The 19,260-nt window shown below is 41.7% G+C and overlaps 1 protein-coding gene across 5 annotated transcripts in view; it reads right to left on the bottom strand.

The window, feature by feature from the left end:
• tafa5l (TAFA chemokine like family member 5, like) overlaps positions 1-10,058 on the bottom strand; it is a 45,023-nt gene extending 34,965 nt beyond the window's left edge. For 2 of the 5 annotated variants that reach the window (XR_007887730.1, XR_007887729.1), the window contains exon 1: positions 8,837-10,058. Coding sequence is in view for 2 of the 5 variants with exons in the window: in XM_051425720.1 (XP_051281680.1) it covers positions 8,837-8,933 (97 nt within the window). In the remaining 3 variants the exon portion in view is untranslated. The remainder of the gene's footprint in view (positions 1-8,836) is intronic. The other 3 variants (XR_007887728.1, XM_051425720.1, XM_051425719.1) reach the window with 3 other exon arrangements.
• Between the last annotated feature and the right edge of the window lie 9,202 nt (positions 10,059-19,260).

Raw genomic sequence — 19,260 nt, forward strand, 5'->3', positions numbered from 1 at the left:
AACACTGCAAGCTCTGGGGCCTATTAGTCAGGATATTGTTTTAGTATTTTACCATGTCAGTAACCATACTGGACACCAAACTTTTGCCAGGACAAACAGGACTAAATCTGCATCTCAATGAATGGATTAGTGGATGGTTGCTGGTCTCAGTGGCAGACACATTGTGATTTAGGCTGATAAGATTGGTATATTTTTACATAAAATTATTACCTAGACCAGTCTTGGGAGTCATAAAACACAATCACCTCTACAGAGAACTGCTACGCACATTTCATTTCATAGCATCAGCCTTGCTGCCCACCCTCCCTCTTCCACTATCCACCACTCAGCCCACCCTCCACTCTCTTTTTGCTGAGGCGAGTGCCTGTATACTTGGTGGGTGCTTGGAGGATAGAGGTGCCATCACATATCAGTGCTATCGCCATGTTTCAACACTGAACAGATGAATGGGCTTCATGCAATAAGCCTGAAGGAGGAGGATAGTAAGGCAGAAGGGGGGAGTTGATGTGGGGAGTTGTGTGTGGGTGGGTAGGTGGGGGTACTCTGTAAAGTGCCCTAAGCTCCACAGCCAGAGCTCCATCATACGTACAGGAGTTAATTCATGTGACAGGGGGTTCCTGTCACTCAGCAGCATGAAGACACTTGGCCCCCATCTCTATTTCACATGATGAAATGCGCATACGGCTGCGTTGGCAAGGAGTGTGCAGAGTGAACGATGGCGCCATGTCGCCATCCAGGCTCTGGATCCTCTCAGAAACGACATCCAGAGGGCTACAGGAAGCCGATACGACGCACAGTGACTGGCTCTCAACACTGGCTGGCAGCCTGATGACCTTATCACTGAATCACAACACTATACAAGTGCAAAGCGGCAAGGCATACACACACAGGGTTTCAAACACACACAGTTTAGAGCAAAGACGTGAGTCTGTGCTCTACATATCAGCACTTTGATCAGACACACTGCAGATCACCAAAGTACAGGAGCACAAATATCTTAATATCTCTGTTTGAAATAGGCTGCTGGGAGTCCACGCTCACTTTCACAATGTTCCCCTGATTCAATGTGCGTCATTGCAGGATTGAGAACTGGTGGGCATGATGAGGTTATTCAACTCTAGACACATTATACTGGCAGACTCTGGCAGCGTACACTGAATACAGAAAACCACCAATTATCATCCTCCCCGTTAACATCCAGCAATCTATTCCAACTATTTACTGTTCCTTATTTAGACAGTTGTACTTATCAATTCACTTCATTCTGGCTTATCTTTTTTCTTATTTGTGTCTTTAATTAAGGCTGTGCAGATACATCAGTGGTTAGTCCTAACTGATAAAATACCTTTATCAGATTAACAAACACATCAGACACAGCTCTGCACTGCTCCAATACAAGTAAAACCAGATTGGGAACTGTGAGAAAGGCTCTGCTTTTCCTCAGGGAATTTGCCATAAAATTATATGACAGGCTGCACTGAATGAACTATGACAAAGATTCCATTTCCATATTAAAACAATCTTCCTTTATAGATTGTAATTACTTGCGGTCTGCTAAGGATGGAAGTGAGGATTTACGATGTTTTATTGCAAAGAGCGCCTCTGCAAACTACAGTTTCTGGCCATATTTATTAAAAATTCCACTTCTTGTAAAGCTAGTGCAGTTAATTATTCATGACAATATGTACAGTATTTGGTATTATTCCCTTATAAAGACACAGCTAAAGCGCCGAGCCATTCTGTGCTTGCCTTGGCTTAAACTACCTGGCATTGAATCTAACCGGTTTTCCCTGAGAGAGCCAATCAGGCTCTAATCACTACACTGCATACAATAAAAAGTCTGAGTGATTATCTTCATTCCATTGTATGTTCCTGCATGACAATCATATTAACATGCATTAAATCAGATATGAATTCAACTGATCTTTTATGGAAGATTTAAAACATTGTGTGAGAAGTTATAAATATTAATGCTGCAGGTAATCAGTCAAAATTGATTAGTAGTGGCTGCAGTTATCAAATTTTAATATGTAATGAGCACTCACTAAACCCCCATACCACCACAACGCATTTATCCATACAGGCACTGCTTAGATTTATGCTTTTCCCTTTGAAAGCCTTATGTTTAGGGCTGCAGCTAATGATTACTATCATTATCGATTATGGAGTGGACTGCTTAAATATAGTGCTGTCCAACCTGAGCAGGACAAAGTGCTTTGTAAAGCCTCTCATTCAAACACACACAAACACACTCACCCACCGATTGTGGTGAAGATTCCATGCATGGCACAATTTGTGTCAGGACACTTTGAAATGTGGACAAGAGCTGAAATTGAACCACAAACCCTACGATTAATCAGTGACCTCCAGCCTGTCTGTGGTTCAGGTGGGACAGGACAGAGTGTTAAATGCCAAATGGTGAAAAATTGTTTGTTTTGTCCATCCGACAGTCCAACAGTTATTTACAATGAGAAAAGCAGCAAATCCTCTCAACTGACAAGCTGAAACTGGAGAATGGGCCTAATGGAAGAACAACTCGTACAAAGAGATGTGTTCTTAAGAGGAGTGTTTTAAGAGGACTTGTTGCATTCCATTTTCTCTTACAGTTTCCCTTCAGAACAAACAAAATTCACAAGTGGTTCAGACCTGTAGAACGAGTCCTGTACGGACAGTCTTCCTTTCTGCAATATGTGGGATAACTTGTGTTTGACTTAAATATTGTAAAGCTTTAATCTGAATGAATTTGGAGTTTAAATATGTTTTGTGAATGGAATTTGCCCGCAAACAGAGCAGAATAAGCAGCCATATATACCTTATATGAAGGTGTTGAATAAGATAATGTGACAAATGTGCACCTCCTCGTGATGAGGTGGTATTCAGCAAGGTAAACAAGAAATTTAAGACAGGTTGAAATGGTTTGCTGAATCTGTTTGGAACACTCTTTTGAGCAAACCTCAGAAAAAAGTGAGAGAGGTTTAGGATGATAATTATTTTTATTAACGATTAATCTGCTAATTATCTTCTCAATTCATTAATTAAATGCTTGGTCTTTAAAATGTCAGAGAATTATGAAAAATGCCCCTCACCATTTCCTAAAGCCGACGCCATCAAATTGCTCCGAAAATATTCAGTTTACTAGCATATGACAACAAAAATCTGCACAATTTAGAAGGGAAGATTGGTATTTTCACTTGAAAAATTACTTAGTTACTCACCACTAACTTTGAAATAATACTGTTATTCACACTGTTACGTTAGCTAAAAAGGGGCTAATTATCTCAGTCCTGCAAATAAAAAGGTAATATAAGAGTTTATATGGATTTACTCTCCACTACTGCTCTGACTTTGATTGCAGAGCTAAGATTTAATCTTCCCTTCATGCCGTTCTGATCTCACAGCTCTGTCTGTTATTAACAACTCAGGACGACATCAAACAGCAGTCTTATTCGACCGAGCATATGCTAGTCAAGGCGGCCACAGCCAAGTGCATCTCATTACCTTAACACCATTTGACGTGTGTGGCGCAGTAGGTGGCATGTAATAGGACACCAGGTGAGAGAGGCAGATGTTTGAGTGACCCCATGCTATACGCTTCCTGACACCACCGTGATCTTCTGCTGCTAAACAAGTAGGGCAGCAGAGCAGTGGAGCGAAAACATGCGCTTTATATTAATGTGCTTGGTTTAAAGGGAATACCATCTCTTGAGTTCACCTGCTATTTGAATACTCTACAGCAGTCCGATCAATATTTATGCAAGTGAACAACTCTCGGCTGAAGTCTGAGGACCTGTAATGGTACCTAAGTATGCAATTTAATCTAAAGCTAGCAGAAATGAATCAGGAATGATGGTAGAGGGAAATGTGACTTCTGGAGATGAGGGGTATGTTATGCTATTACAGGATGAAGCTCATTTGTCTGCAAGCAGTAAAATAAGCACTGTGTTGGCCCACAGTCAGTCTACCTTTTATTGCTCTGAGGACCAGCTCCAGCTCTCATATCTGGATGACAATACAGGTTGGAGTTTTTGCTCAAAATCATCACATTCACAAACGTGTACCTGCATTGTACCCAAATATGGGTTTTTTTAAAGCTGCATCAAGCATGATTTTTGTGCAATCACAAGCACCCAGTGGGGCTGCAGAGAAAGAGAGAAAAGCAGTGCACCCCCACCAACTGAGACACTGGAGATGTGCTCCATTTGCCCAAATATAATTTTCGTGTCAGGTGTGTACACTACTCCACCCACAGGGAATGACAAATTGAAACTTCTCGTAGCAGCAGTAGGATGGTGCTCCCTCGGGTGAAAGCCGGACTTAACAGTGTTACATCGTTTCCTTTCTCACTGGAAAGCAGGAGAGGCTGTATAGTTTGCTAACGTCACTTTACACGACTTCTAGGTCTTCGCAGTTCAATTTGACCACTCTCTAACATTCAGTGCTGCCATTGGGTGACATTGCCATGGGCTGCTTTAAAATAGGAAAAATATTCCCCTTACATACATCTCCTGCTAGGACTGACGCTGTAATTTAGGTCTGGTCTGCGACATGTCTTGTACAGTGCACATGATGAAGGTGGCTTATGATAGATTTCTGTTGCAGTGATGCAGTGCAGTCTGAGCTGCAGAGATATTACAATGTAGAGTACACTCAGACAATTGGTTGTGGATGAATACAGGCTTGAGGCATAAAGAATGAATGTACAATATGCCTTTGCAAAAGCAAACAGCAGCTCTCTGTAATGCAGAGAGGACTGTAAAGCCACAGTGACTCACTTCAAATTTCACTCAGATAGGCCTCCAGGATGCCCTTCTTCTTTCATGCATACACAGAGAAAATGGTGAGCATCACAAGGCTATTACTGTACAACCTTATAAGTATTGTACAATATTTTGCGTGATTGCGTGAACTGCGGCTTTAATATTCAAGCACAGCACTCTCGGAAAATCATGATCATGTTATCAGGCAGAAAATAGAACAGGACACAAGACTGAAGGAACATAACTCAAATCATTTACACCACTCTGCCAATGATGGAGCAGTTTCAAACCCAGAGCTTTCCGCAGAGAAAATAACAATGCAGAAATACACTGAGCGGTGCACTACACTCAACCACAAGGGAGGTCAAAGCTGACGGCTAGAAAGAATTCATATTCAGGGAGCTATGAAATATGAGCTTTGTGTGCTGCCAAATTGATTTAGCTGTAAAAATTCTTTTCATTTTGTTCCATAAAGATGCTCATACTTTTACAGCTCCCGCCGCCTATAGAAGCAGGCCTAGATGATTTGCTTAGAATTTACAACCAAGGTCATAATCAAAGCGGGTCTCCCTTTGCATGCTTAATGCCGCCTTGAAGAAGACTGGAATGGAAATCATCCTTTTCACTTCAAAAAGTCGGTAATTCTCGGCTACTCTGATTAGTTTAATGCTTGGATGGATAGGCCCTGCTCCCTGAGTTAAAAGAGAATACCAGCCAAAGATTTTTAAATTCATCATTCTGGTGCCCCGTGAAGACTTGCTGTCTCCCACACAGGAGCTGATTTGTTAAAGATGGAAAAAGTAACCGTGATAGCATCTGGAATAATTTACTGGGATAAAATCAGTCTGGTTGGTGAATGACATTTGAACAGGAAACATCAGACACAGCGACACAGAGTCCACAGCGCAAAGAGTGGACTGACTGTGTGAGTCCCTCATCAATGGAGCTCTGTACTGATTGTAAAGCCACAGTGAGTCACCTCGAAATTTAGTGACACAGCCTGTAGACGTATCTCATAAAATGTGTGCTGTCATTCCCATCGACAGCTTGTACTGCAGAGCAGGATGACAGGATGGATTGTTGTTTCTACTTCTCAGCTTCAGGACACTATTATTTGTGTTCAGAATTATTTAAACAAATCAATGTGACATGATAATTATGACATGACAAGCTGTAAAAAGCAGCATTGCTGTCTGTTGCACTGATATGACATCAAGTTTAGAATATAGCTCTGATTTATTCAAAATCTTGTTATATTAATTGTATTTGTAAATAATTCCCGGACGAGCACCCAAATATGCTGTTTTGCTGAACAGGAAGTGATCATTTATAGATTACTTGCAAAAAGCAGAGAATGGGCCAGGTAGTTAGCATAAGAAATGATAGCTTAGCACAGAAACAAAAAAGTGCCAATCACAAAAAACTAAGACTACATTTTTCATTTATTTTGGTCACTTGGGGGCAGCAAAACATGCTGACAACTCAACAGCTAACATATTATCTATTTAAAAAGTTGTAATGCACAGGTTTGTGTTTCTGCCCCCCTGATGAATATAAATCCAATATTCCACCATCTCCTCAGAAAAAGATCTTTGGCCGCTTGATTTTTGACTTCATGCTTCACCAGCCAGTTGTTAACTTTGTCTATCTGCCTTCTGGTGTCAATAAGAGAAAAGTTTGAAAACCAAAACAATGGGCTAAAAGGGGCTAAAATGTTCAGTTGAACTGAGGGAAAATGCAGAAATGGGTGATAATTCTCTGTGGATTCGTCAACAAACCTTTCACAGTCATATGACTTTATAAAAATATGTATCAGTGGAGCTTTAAACTTCAACTGGAAATAAGAAAAAATATGTTATACTACTTTACAAACTGTTTGATTGAAAAATGAAAGTGCCTTAGCAACAAAGATGCTCAACAGTCCTGAGCATTTCCACTTCTGTGATGTACAATAGCCTGATTTGATCACATTTTAAAGGAAGAATTTTCATGTTCCCACTTTAAGTTGAAATTTATTTTTGACATTTAAATTCCTTCAGCAGAGTTTGAGCAAAGGCCAACTGTTTGACCACCTCCAACTTACAAATGTGGGTAAAAATGCTCCATACCCTTCTTCACATGCACGCACACACACACACACCAACCCAAAGGTTTGTGGTTGACAAACCAGGGAGGAGTTGCCACCACTCTCTGACTGCACCACTGAACCGGAATGTGGTCCAGTGAGGAAATCCAGACATTTCCAAATTTATCGTTGAATAAACTGGCAACGTTGAGAGCGGCTGACAGGCCATTCATCGTGGCAGGCGCTGGCCCAATGGCATGCGTGGACAGGGCTGCTGTGCTTTGATTTCCTGTCCTGGCCACCATGACAGATGAGTTACGGAGAGGGTGGAGGGGACACAGCCTCTCACCACCACAAGGCATCACCTCTCTGCCCACCAGTTCAACCACACTCGTCGCTGCTTCCAGGACCCTCAGGGGCCATGGAGGTGGAAGTGGTGGAGATCCTGGTCATAGAAAGTCATGGGTGCTTTGAGTCCATCACTGCTGGGCAGTCATGAACAAAAAAATACTATAAACTGAGTCTAATATCAGCTGATGAAATTACAAAAAAAGCAGTGGTGGTCAGAACTACTTTTACAACAGCACTGACTGGTCAAAGCAGACAGTTTCAAAGGAGGATTTTTGTAGGATTTGAAGATTACATGTACGGATTAAAAAATTCATTCTTAAAATTCAGCTCAGAGCTGGAAAGAGGAGTGAGCAACATACAGAGCATGTTAAAGCTCAAACCATATCCAGAGGTTTTAACAATCAGGCCAAAGCCAGGAGAATCTATTTACTCTAGAAATAGCAAGGTTAGTAAAGTTCACAAGAGATTGATTGAACGATTTTGTACAATAACACGCTAATGAGATCATTTTCTGATGAAAATGAGTCAATAATAAATGGCTGAGGGGAAGGGGAGGGCTGCTGTAACTCCTCAGATAATATGCAACGGCTTGAGAGCCCATTCAGGGGCGGCAATAAGAGGCTGGTGACAGCAGCATTTGGGGAGAAAACACTGCAAATTAGAGGCAAAGGGAGCACATTTCAGTGCACAGGCAGTTCATTTTTCACATCAGTGTCTACTTTTGTTCCCGGCAAGCTGCCAAAGACATTGATGTAGGCACTATCCCTCCTCCACAGCAGTAATTATGCTGCTGGCCAATGCTTGATTAAAAGATCTAATCTGCAAACTTAGTGTTCAACATTTCCAAACAAGTTCCAATGCTTTAAGCCTCTTCTCTGTGTCTTTGACAGCACTGGGATCTGAAAATGTTTTGTCATGGGCAGCGGCCAACGAAGTGCAGGAAAACATAATTTTGCTTTCTATTCTGTGTCAGGGTGAAGGTGTAATTGCACCAGCGGATGTATTATTCAAGAAGAAAGCATGGCATGAATGGATATTGCTTTAACCTCAGTGAAATTATAAAGCTTTGAAGGCAGAAGTCAGACTTTTTTCCTGCCTGCAACAGGAACTAAAACAAGCGAACTGTGTTGCTTTTTCACCTAGGGCTCAATTATGGCTTTACTAAATCATCATTCCACATGGTAGCAGAGAGCCAGCTTCAGAAAAATGAAAATTGTGAGGTTAGTTTGGCAACAAGATAACGGCTAAATAAATCCACAAATTAAACTTTAAAAATGTCCTATCAGAAGAAAATTACTGTAAAAATATGGTCACCACAACATATTACAAGCTCCTAGTAATAATATTATATATTATTATGTGTTCGTTCCAGTAATGTCACGATACATTGGCTGTTGAGTATCACACACTCACTACAGGGATATTTTTATAGAGATCAGATTACGAAAATACCATAAGGTATAACAAGGTCACCATAAATGTACTAGCGATGAGCACAGACACATTACAAGTCCCTGCAGGGATGTTTTATTGGGACATTATAGGATTTTTTCCCTCAGGATCACAGCATCTGACCACACCATGGGCAGCTGTATCCCAATAAGAAGCCCTCAGAGACAATGGTGCTGCTGACAAAGTAATAAATAGCTCTAAGTGTCCTTACCCTCTCTGAGCAGATGGGAGTAGATGAGCCAGAGGAGCAGCAGGCAGCAGAGTGACGCACCTCCACCTGCGGAGAGCGTCTTCACTCCAGACTGCATCCTACACCTTCAGCCTTTCAGATTATCCAAACTTTGAACCCTCGTGCCGCTCAGATGTCAAGCAGATCAGCAGAAGAGTGGCTAATCCAGTGGCGTCTCCACAGCCTGTCCTCGGCATCCATTTTGAGGTTATAATAGGAGAGGGACTGATAGTAATCCCCCCTTGCTTTTCAAATTCCCTCGGCGAGCCGCATATCCATCCAGGCTGCTCAGCCACACACACACACACACACACACACACGCACGCACGCACGCACACACAGAGGGTGCAATGTCACCAGATCTGGCCAAGTTTACGCAGCTGTGGTTTCAGGAGCTGAAATTCATAGGCTGGCTTCTGCAAAAAAAACTGGAAGTATGTGGAGGAAGAGGAGTGAGCAGCAGCAGTCCCCCGCAGTTTTGATCCTCACACGGAGATGCTGATGATGCTGGTAGTAAATTCAGCCGCTCAACATCCCCTGAACGCCGCTGTCACCTGTTTTTTTTCCCTCCTCCGCGCTCTGCACTGTTATTATTATTCCAAACCAACTTCTGCGCCGACTAGCACCGGCTCTGTGTGACTCTACAGAAAAACGCGCAAGTTAACCCAGGCGGGCATGACGAACATACCAATCAGCAGGGGAAACTTGCCGAAAACGCAACCACTCCAGCGTCCCAAAACCCGGCTTTCGAAAAACAGCTAAAGGCTCAAATGCGTCAATTGTGGCCACATATGCACAAAGCAGCGCGGGCGAAATGTCACGTCAAAACAAGAAGCGGCGGGTGTCACGCAGCAGCGCACCGCCTCTGGAGCAAAACGCACTCCAAAGCGCGTCAATACAGGCGGTGCAGTGAAGTTGGACACACTTGTCACCTGTATGAGCCTTTGAGGAGGCTCTGGAAAATTGTCAGTGATGATGCCGCGCACCTCGGGCTAGAGGAAAAAAGCTCCTGTTGGTTTCAGAGGACTGTGTTAACCCATCCTTATTCTGTCCCGGTCGGATCCATTTGCATGCAGGCGACGCAGAGGAAGAGGATTTCCCCTCTTCAATCCATGGAAGCAAACACTGCTGCTGCTACTGCTGCACCCTGAGTTGCCTTGAGTTACAAAAATCTCCTCTCCTCTCCTCTCCTCTCTCTCTCTCTCTCTCTCTCTCTCTCTCTCTCTCTCTCTCTCTCTCTCTCTCTCTCTCTCCCACACACACACACATATACACACAGTGCCCTAATTCCTTCCGCAAAGTGAGAAAAAAAAACTTTGAGCTCCCAGGCTATAAATCCCAAACTGTAGATGATGATGATGCTTATTTATACACAGTAAGACGTCCCATCTCAGCCCACAGGGAGACTCAAAGCAGCACCAGCCTCCCCCACACATTCTGACATGTTACTTTTCTCCATGTCTTTATGCCCTCTTTCATAGGTAGAAAACGCCCTTGAGGACTGCATGGTCTGAGGACTACAGTTAACATTCAGCACACTGAGTTCTGTTCGTCCAGAGGACTGGTGATGTAGCATGTGCAGTGCCTCAGAGCTCTTTAAAGCAGAAGTTACAAATTATATATTGTCTAATATCAAGTCTCAAGTGGGCACATAGGGGCACATGCTACCCCGAGTGTGTGTGTGTGTGTGTGTGTGTGTGTGTGTGTGTGTGTGTGTGTGTGTGTGTGTGTGTGTGTGTGTGTGTGTGTGTGTGAGAGAGCGTGCTAAACCCCTGCAGATGCCAGTCTATCTTCTGAAAGAGCACCATTTAAGACTCCCTTGCCACTCGAGGACCATTACTATAACTCACCCCCTCTCACAGACACAGACACACACACACACACGCGCACACACACACGCACACACACACACACACACACACACACACACACACACACACACACACACACACACACACACACACACACACCAAATTCCATGGCCAGTGAATGTGCACTTTATTAGCAGATGGAGAAGTTCCCCCTGTGTGCTGCTGTGCTATCAGCCTTTCACTGAATGGGTTTTATGATGACGTATTGGCCCGGGCCAAGGCCTGTCACATCATCACTGTAATATATGAAAAATTACTGGGACTCACCCTGCAAAGACTATGCATTTGTTAAAGGGATGCTTTGCCGATTTCCCACCATACTGCCACATCAAGGCGTCATGTCTTTAATGCTGCTGATATTTTCTGCACCACTGTAACTAGGTGCAGCAGCTTACTTTACCTGGCTGCTTGTGGCCAACCACAGGGAGAGCTTGGCTGCTGAGGAGAGGTTTGTTTCCATCTCTCGTCTACAGCTCAGCTCAGTCAGTTCAGGGTTAAGAACCACGTTTCAGTCTGTCAGAGTGACGTCCCAGCAGGGTTCCCAGTGTGATTAATCATAATAAATCACTGTGACTGACAGGGTTGTAGAAATTCTGCCAGTTTATTTCTACGTATCATATTTATTTTCATGTTTACCAACAATATTTACAGACTTATTTTTCAGTGCATTTGGGCATGCGTGTATCGTAATAATAGTAACGTCACTGACACAATACTGTGCACTTTAAAAAGAAATAAATTTTTTTTAAAAATGGTTATTTATTCATGCCGGGTGACTGTGCACATACTTTATAACTGTCTACCACAACATGTGATTATTGTGTTTTACTTAAGATGGTAATTATTGGTACTGTGTTAATTGGCTGCCATCTCCAATCAGAACAAAGGTTACTGTCACTGTGTGTCTACAGTGTTTGTGCCAGTAGTGAAAAGTAACAAGTACTGTAGTTAATTACAATTTTGCAGTACTTGAGTATTTCCATTATATGCTACTTTATATTTCTACTCTACTACATTGATCTGACAGTTTTAGTCAGTAGAATGTAAAGTTACATGAAACTGAATATGTCAATGGTTTGTTCACAGCTTGTTTCTGCTGCCCCCAAGTGGCCAAAAATCACTAAGTGCATGTTTAAGATGAATGTAGGAGTTTTACTTGTAATAGAATATTTTTACACGGAGGTATTGCTATTTTACCAAGTACTAAGTTACTAAGTTAAAGATTAAAAACAGTTTGTGTGCCATGCTCTTTGTAGCTGTGTGCTCTGTGTTGATCACTTGTATGATTGGCTGCCTGCACAGTTGTTCAGTTCCACGAGTCAACATGAAGCTGGACAGAGTAAATTACATAAATGCATATTGATTTAATTGCTTGTTTGGTTTAGCAGCTGTGAAGCTGCTTATCAACTCATGTCATGCTATATCAGTCTGCTTGCTTGTAGGAGCATTTTGGCCGTAATACAATTTAGTAATACTTACTGCAAGACATTCTGACATGTCACAGTAGGAAGAACACAGGTGTAAATAATAAAATAAGTGATGGCTTAATTCCATTTAGCTGCTTTAGTTTAAAGGTCCTGATATTGTGCATGCTAGCTCAGTGTGGCGCTTGAATACCACAGAGCCATTGTTAATGTTATTATTAACATCTGTGCTTTTCCTGTTGAAAAGGCCTATTTTGTGAAACAACATTGTGTGTGTGTGTGTGTGTGTGTGTGTGTGTGTGTGTGTGTGTGTGTGTGTGTGTGTGTGTGTGTGTGTGTGTGTGTGTGTGTGTGTGATCCCACTGGGCTTGCAATTCTGACATCTGTCAAAAATGGGGATGGCATTTGTAATTATCTGTCAATGCTTTTACATTTTTGAAAAAATTACAAAATTATACAATTATATACCCCACTATACAAGATGTGCATAGTATATATGTATGAATTGACTGCTGAGGAAATACCACAAAGTGAGGCAGAGGTTCAGGCAGCAGCTGGAACAATAAAGACTGGATTTTGCTGGCATTGGTTCAGGGGGAGTTCTCGTGTGACAGCAAGGGACTGAAAACCTTCCAAGGTGAACAAAAAACAACAACAATAACAACAGGAACAGGAGAGTAGTTGACCAAGTGTTTCTGTAACGTGATTACATTTACATTTATTCATTTGGCAGACACTTTAGTTCAAAGCCAAGTGCACATGACGTCACAGCTGATCAAGGAAAGGCCTTGAAGAATAAGTGCTGTGACACTCAGTTCAGTGCAAAAAGATTGCAGGTGCCTGAAATAACATGTAAGTGCAATGGCCAAGTCACTTTTTTTTTTCCTTCTTTTTTTTTTTTTTTTTTTAAAGGGGTGGTGGCATAGACAGAGATGTAAAATTATGTTTTCTGTTTTATTGTTTCATGTGACACTTCTCAACCACACAAAAAGTAGCTTTTGCTCAGCTGTGGTGTATCACAGAGCATGAAACTCCTATTATGTGTCCTCATTTAACAGGTAAGCAAAAACAGTTCCTGTTGTAAGAGCTGATATATGGATGTGTAGCTCAAGTTTAGATATGGGGACTCTAGAGAGGAATGTCAAAGGTGTGGGTGAGCTACAAAACAACAGCCATATCTGGTGGGATTAAGTGTCTTGCTTGAGGACACTTCAGCAGGGACACAGTGGTTTGAACCCAACACTGAGAACTTAGAAACGAAACTCAGAATCTTGTTCATATTTTCGCTGTCCACAGGCTATGTGCATACTGCAGCTAATTTTGTGTTTTGTTAATTATGGATGCTCACAAGTTTGTGCATGAAGGTGGTTTTACTGGAACAGGTGGAGAATTTGTTACAGTTAATTTGCAGCATTTGTCAAATCATTGGGGGGGAAAAAAAGCAAATTAGGACACCCTAAATTTACGAGCATGAGCATTAGGATACGCAAGTATCTCAGGAATGTTATTTGTTAACTTATATCAAATCAAGACAGGCCACAGCCATGTGCACCCACAACTCCATCCTTGTTTTCCAGCCACCAGCTGTTCACAGCCATTGCCCACATGATGCCGGAGAGGAGCATATGGTGCCTCAAAGCATCTGTTCAAATGGACATTTCTTCTGCAAAATATTGAAACAGTGGCAGGTACTGTCACTACTGTACATACTGTGTAGTCATCAGCAGAACTCAGAATTTAACACTCTAAAGTTGTGATTTTGTTTTTACACCAGAAACTTAAAATACTCCACACAAAAGGAAATCTTTTGAATAACAAGCATTCACCACCAGCAGGCTTGAAAAGAGCCTCTGAAAAGTTTGTAGCACTCATTTATGTGGAGGACGTCAGCAGAAACATGTCAACACACTCAGCATCATTTTCTTCTCCGCTGTGATACTGTATGCTCTATGTTCACTGATATTCAAAAACTCATATTTTTGCCAAAGTTGGCTAAAGGCATAGCTTCGATTTGTTCAGAGTATGGTTAGCTTTTCCTTGTCATTCTCAATGTACTGTAAAGCAAAAGTAGTTGCATGCAACTAATGGAAGCTAACCATGCTAGCAACAAGTGAAAGCCGTATTTAGTCAGATTTTAGCAGACGTCCAAGTATTGGACAGTACTGAGACAACTGAATGTAATTATGGTTTGACCCCTCAATTCTGCTAGCTCCCTCCCTCTGAAAAATGTAAAAATGCATCAGAGACCTGCATAGGACAACCACTTTAGGGGCTGTGGTTTTTACATAAAGGTCATGACATAAAGTAGTCCTAAACAGTCAGCTCTATTTAGCATTTGCTTTACAAGGTTCATTGTAATTTTAAAAAGCAGAGGGCCTGTTAAGCCATTTTCAACCCATGAAAGGGAGATTTTCAGAAATTTGTTAAGAATGTCAATTGTTAACACCAGCATTGAAGTGTTTTATCATACAGTCATTAGTGGGGTTTAAGGGTTTTAACGGATGCACTGACTGACTGAGTGTGGCTGTGATTGTGTTTAGCTCATCGTCTGACTGAACTTAGAACTCCCCTGAAGGTCATTTTCTTACAGTTACAGTTTTCCTTGGTTCCTGTACATTCATCTATCAGATCCATAAAGCCTTCCATCAAGCTGAAACATTTTGAATTCACAACCTAATGGCAACTCTCCACTGACTTTGAATCCAGTCACACAGCTTCTAACATGTGCCCTGCGTTCTTTCTGAACACAGAAATATTCAGTAACAGCATGATTGTGAACAAAACTACAAGTGAGCCAAATTATGCTAAATTGTCCAATAGACTGCATTTTCTATCTAGATTTATAAACCTCAGCTCAAGGTAATAAGGAAAAAAGTCAGGATACTGACTAAAATCAATGTCATGGCTGTCATCTTTTGCAGTGCTCATAGTGTGGCATCAGCATAGCATACAGATAAAGAGCTTCCAGGAGTCATTTCCATATCTCAGTATGATCAAAATTTGCAAAGCAGGTGAGGCTAACCTAGAGCCCCAGCACTATTATACAGGCTTGACCTGCGGATGGTCACAGCAGCCATCAGCTCTGCCTTCTGAAATAACTCGTCATGTTCCACATGGATTTCTGCTTGGTTTTTACAAGCATAACTCCCTTCTCGCTCCCTCCATGCGGACAATGTGAGCGGCATGCCAGTCAGACGGGACATGGACTGGACCCCTTTTTCTGCTCCACTGGACAGAGAGTCATGTTGACAAGCCGCTGCAGAAAGGCAAAGCAGCGTCTGTCCTTTTGAGGCTCAGCGGACCTTGAAAGAACAACACAAACAAATTTGAGTGCAACAGCAAGGTCCCTCACGTAATTACTGAAGATGCAACGTGCTCCTCATAATGATTCAGACTGAAGAGTTTTCTTTCTTTATAGCTTCTTCCTATGGATCATCACTGGCTCAGTTCAAGAAAAAACCATTCTGCTGCAGCATTAATGTGTCTCTACATACCTAATGAAACAATCACAAGGTTAAATCAACACTGGCATTTTCACATAAATAAATGTCTGTTTTGCTCGTCTCATATGCTGATAACACAATGATTAAGCGTAGCCAGTTTGTGAGGGCATTTACATGTCCTGTTCCAAATACCTGAGGCCAATAATCTTTTCAGCACACCATAAAAGCCTTATAGGTATCCATAGATTTGCATATAACAACATTTGCAAGCATTAAAACATTTATTGTAGTATTGTGGGAATAAGAATGCACACTGGATCATCAATTATACACGTGATGAATCAATTGGATATGAGGGTTAACAGCAATGTAAACCCGTAACAGCTGTCTGACTTCTGCATAAAATCTCAAAGCTCATCAATAAAACAGCATTACAGTATCCAAACTATTTGATTGACAGGTGATCTCTTGGAGTAGCATAAATGTGAGAGTAAAGAACAATTAAAGATATTAAAATCACTAGCAGGACAATTAATCACACAGATTCCATTTCAACTCAGCAAAAACTTTGTTATCGCAGACATCAGTCTACAAGGCTCAAGCAGAGGCCAAACAGGGCCTGACCTGTCAGATCAATAGTGCAGAGTCAATAGAAGTGCAGTGATTTCCAACACCGCACCATAGTCACTATTAGTGATTTACTGACCGGTTTGCATGTGGAATGGAGTCTCTGAGAACGTTTCAATTACAAAGTGTATTTCTTGTCCTTCCCCTCTCAGCTGTTTGGATCAAAACACTAACTTGGGAAATTCAATATGGTGCCATGCCCCGAGAAATTCAGCCTATTTTCTGCCCTGTCAAATTCTGAACTGTTGGCACTGATAGCCTAATAAAAAACAAACACCAAGTCTGTAGACAAGCATAGATACAGAGCTCCCCCCCTTTTTTTTGTTTACAACAAACATGCTTCCATTATCGTTGTGTCTTATTGTTCTGCGGGAACTGTGGCTTTGGAGTGTTTGTTTTTGATTAGGAATGTTTAATGGCCTCTACACATTCAATTATCAGCAGCCTGCTCCACCAGTCGATAGTCATCCTCACATTAATGGCCCAGAACTGATTACCAAGGACAGAGAGAGAAATGGGTGAAATGTTATTTATTCAAAGCGCTAATTAAATCCTCCAAGGTGGGACTTTTAATCCCACAACAAACTTTGCTAGCAGTTTACTAAGTACCAGTTATAGTCATAGTATGTCTAAAAATAACTGATCGCGGATTTCTCCGTAGCCTCGCTGTCTCAATAGTTATTTGTGCTGCTTCTGATGATAGAGTTGAAGATACCATGTTATGTCCTCAGTTTTCTGTTCATCATCCAGCTGTACACATCTAATCTCCCTCAAATATAAAACTTTATATCAAGTAACATAGATCCAATTGTGGCCCTGTTGAGCAAAAGGGGAGAACAGTGTCTGATGGAGATCGATGTCATGTCAAAAAAAAACATGTCAAAGTCTTTTTTGTTGAACACAGCATGGAAAATGCCAGAAAAGTATTTTCTTCTTTTATTACTCTCTTTGACTCTTTTCTTTTTTTTTTTTTTTGCAGTCAACGGTGTGAAGCTACTTCCTCTTGCTCTTCACACTAAGTGGAATTAATGAACTCGCTGCCAAACAAACCGAAGGACCTCCTCCTGATGGAACACTTTCCTCTATAGTCTGGATCATATGATAGCCTTCATCTTCATGCTCCATATCGTCGGTGCTGAGAGGAACCGTTCAGTTAAACACTTTCAACGGCTGAACTCGGCACGCTGCCAAAGATCTATTGTTCCTGTACTGGGCCTCTTGGTTTAAGCTCTCCCACCAGCGCTGGGAGGAGAGGATTCACACGGGTATGTGTGCAAATTTTTTCTGTCTGAATTAATACCGAAAATGTCAGCGATGAACAGGGATTTTTCTTTTGCACTTAGAGCTTCCCAACCTCAATTTGCCTTACTGCTATTACACACCAGCAGCATCAACTATGGCGAGTAATAAAGGGAATTTTCCCTGGGTCATTTTCACTCCCCTTTGGACCGCCTCCTCATTTTTGTTCATTTTGTCTCCTTCCCAAAGTCATAGCTCCTCTGTCCATTGAAACATGTGGAGAGGTATGGTATCTATAGTTGTTTTGTTGGATTAATTGGAACTAAAGTATTCTATGTCCATAAAAGAGAAAAAATGACAATAATTTGAGCAAAAAGTAAAACTTGTAGGTGAATTAAACAAATTCAACTATACCAAATGGAAACGGTACATCAAATGGAATCCAGTAAATCCAATCCTGTAAATGAACATAAAAAAGAACAAAAATAAGACTGATCAACCATATGACCTTGAGCATGCCAAATCTCATCTGATAAGTAAATTAAAAAACTCCAGAAATTACTAATGTGTAACATTTAGGAGGATCTATTGGCAGAAATGGAATATAATATGCATGTTTATGTTTCATTAGTGTATAATCAACTCAATACAGGAATTGTTATGTATTTTTTTACCTTAGAATCAGCTGTTTTTATCTACAGATGCTGCAGGTCACCTTCAATTGAGTTTGTCCTGTTGAACCGCCATGTTTCTACACTCGCCCAGAACGGACAAATCAAACACTCGGGTTGAAACGGGGAGTTGCAATCTGTAACTACACCACTAAATCCAACACACTGGATCTTTAAACAAAAAAACAAGTAAAGGTGGGATAAGCTCTCTGCTAAGAGTATGTTTTGCTGAACATACCTTGGGGGTTTTCTTGGAATTGCCTCTATTGTCCTCAAGTGGCAATAACAGTATAATGGCACATTGAGGTCACTATTGACATTACTGTTAGTGTCTAATTGCAGGAGGGTGTGGGGGAGTGTCGCTGTCAGATCACTATGCATTGTGGGTTATTCCCAGGTATAGCTGGTTATGAGGCAGGCTCATGAAGACGGAAGACACTTGGTTTGGCATCATGTCACTGGAGGTGGAAATATCCAGATATCAACACTGCTCTTGAGAGAAAGTTTCCTTTGAGCTCTGGAATTTCCAGGGACTGAACAACCTCAACCGCAAAATCAGCCATCATTTATACAGTTTAGTGCTTCATCCTACCAGCTATAGTCTTGTTCTGGTATCTTATTTGTAGTGGAGGAGCTGTTGTGACAGTCAGCAGTAGTTGCTACTGCATATGTCCCACTATCACTAACATTCAACCCTAGAACATTTACCGCCTTATGTCTATAAGGCAGCCATGAATGCATCCTCTGCCCATCTCTTCCCCATAGAGACATGCCACTTTGGATTTCCATCAAGGCTGCTTTTAATGGGAGCTGTTTTAATCATCGCCTGTAGGCCTACGGGCGTCTCTGGTTTAATCTTGGTTCCAAACTTCCCAGGCCCTGGGCTCTCTAACGTGTCAGCCCTGCTTTCATCACACAGGGGAAACTCAACATGGAGGAATACCTTCAAACCACTGAAATATGTATAGGCATACCCTGAAACCTACAAAAGTGTGCAGTTTGTGTTGGTTTGAGTGGGTGACTTGGGTGCCTTGAATTTCAACACAGTGCAACAGCACCTAGACACTGTTTTACCCTTTGGTCTTCACCTCCAACAGAAGGGGAAAGAGATGTGTGACAGGGCTTTCTGTC

The sequence above is a fragment of the Dicentrarchus labrax genome, unplaced genomic scaffold (assembly GCF_905237075.1).
Source record: "Dicentrarchus labrax unplaced genomic scaffold, dlabrax2021, whole genome shotgun sequence".
Lineage (NCBI taxonomy): Eukaryota > Metazoa > Chordata > Actinopteri > Moronidae > Dicentrarchus > Dicentrarchus labrax.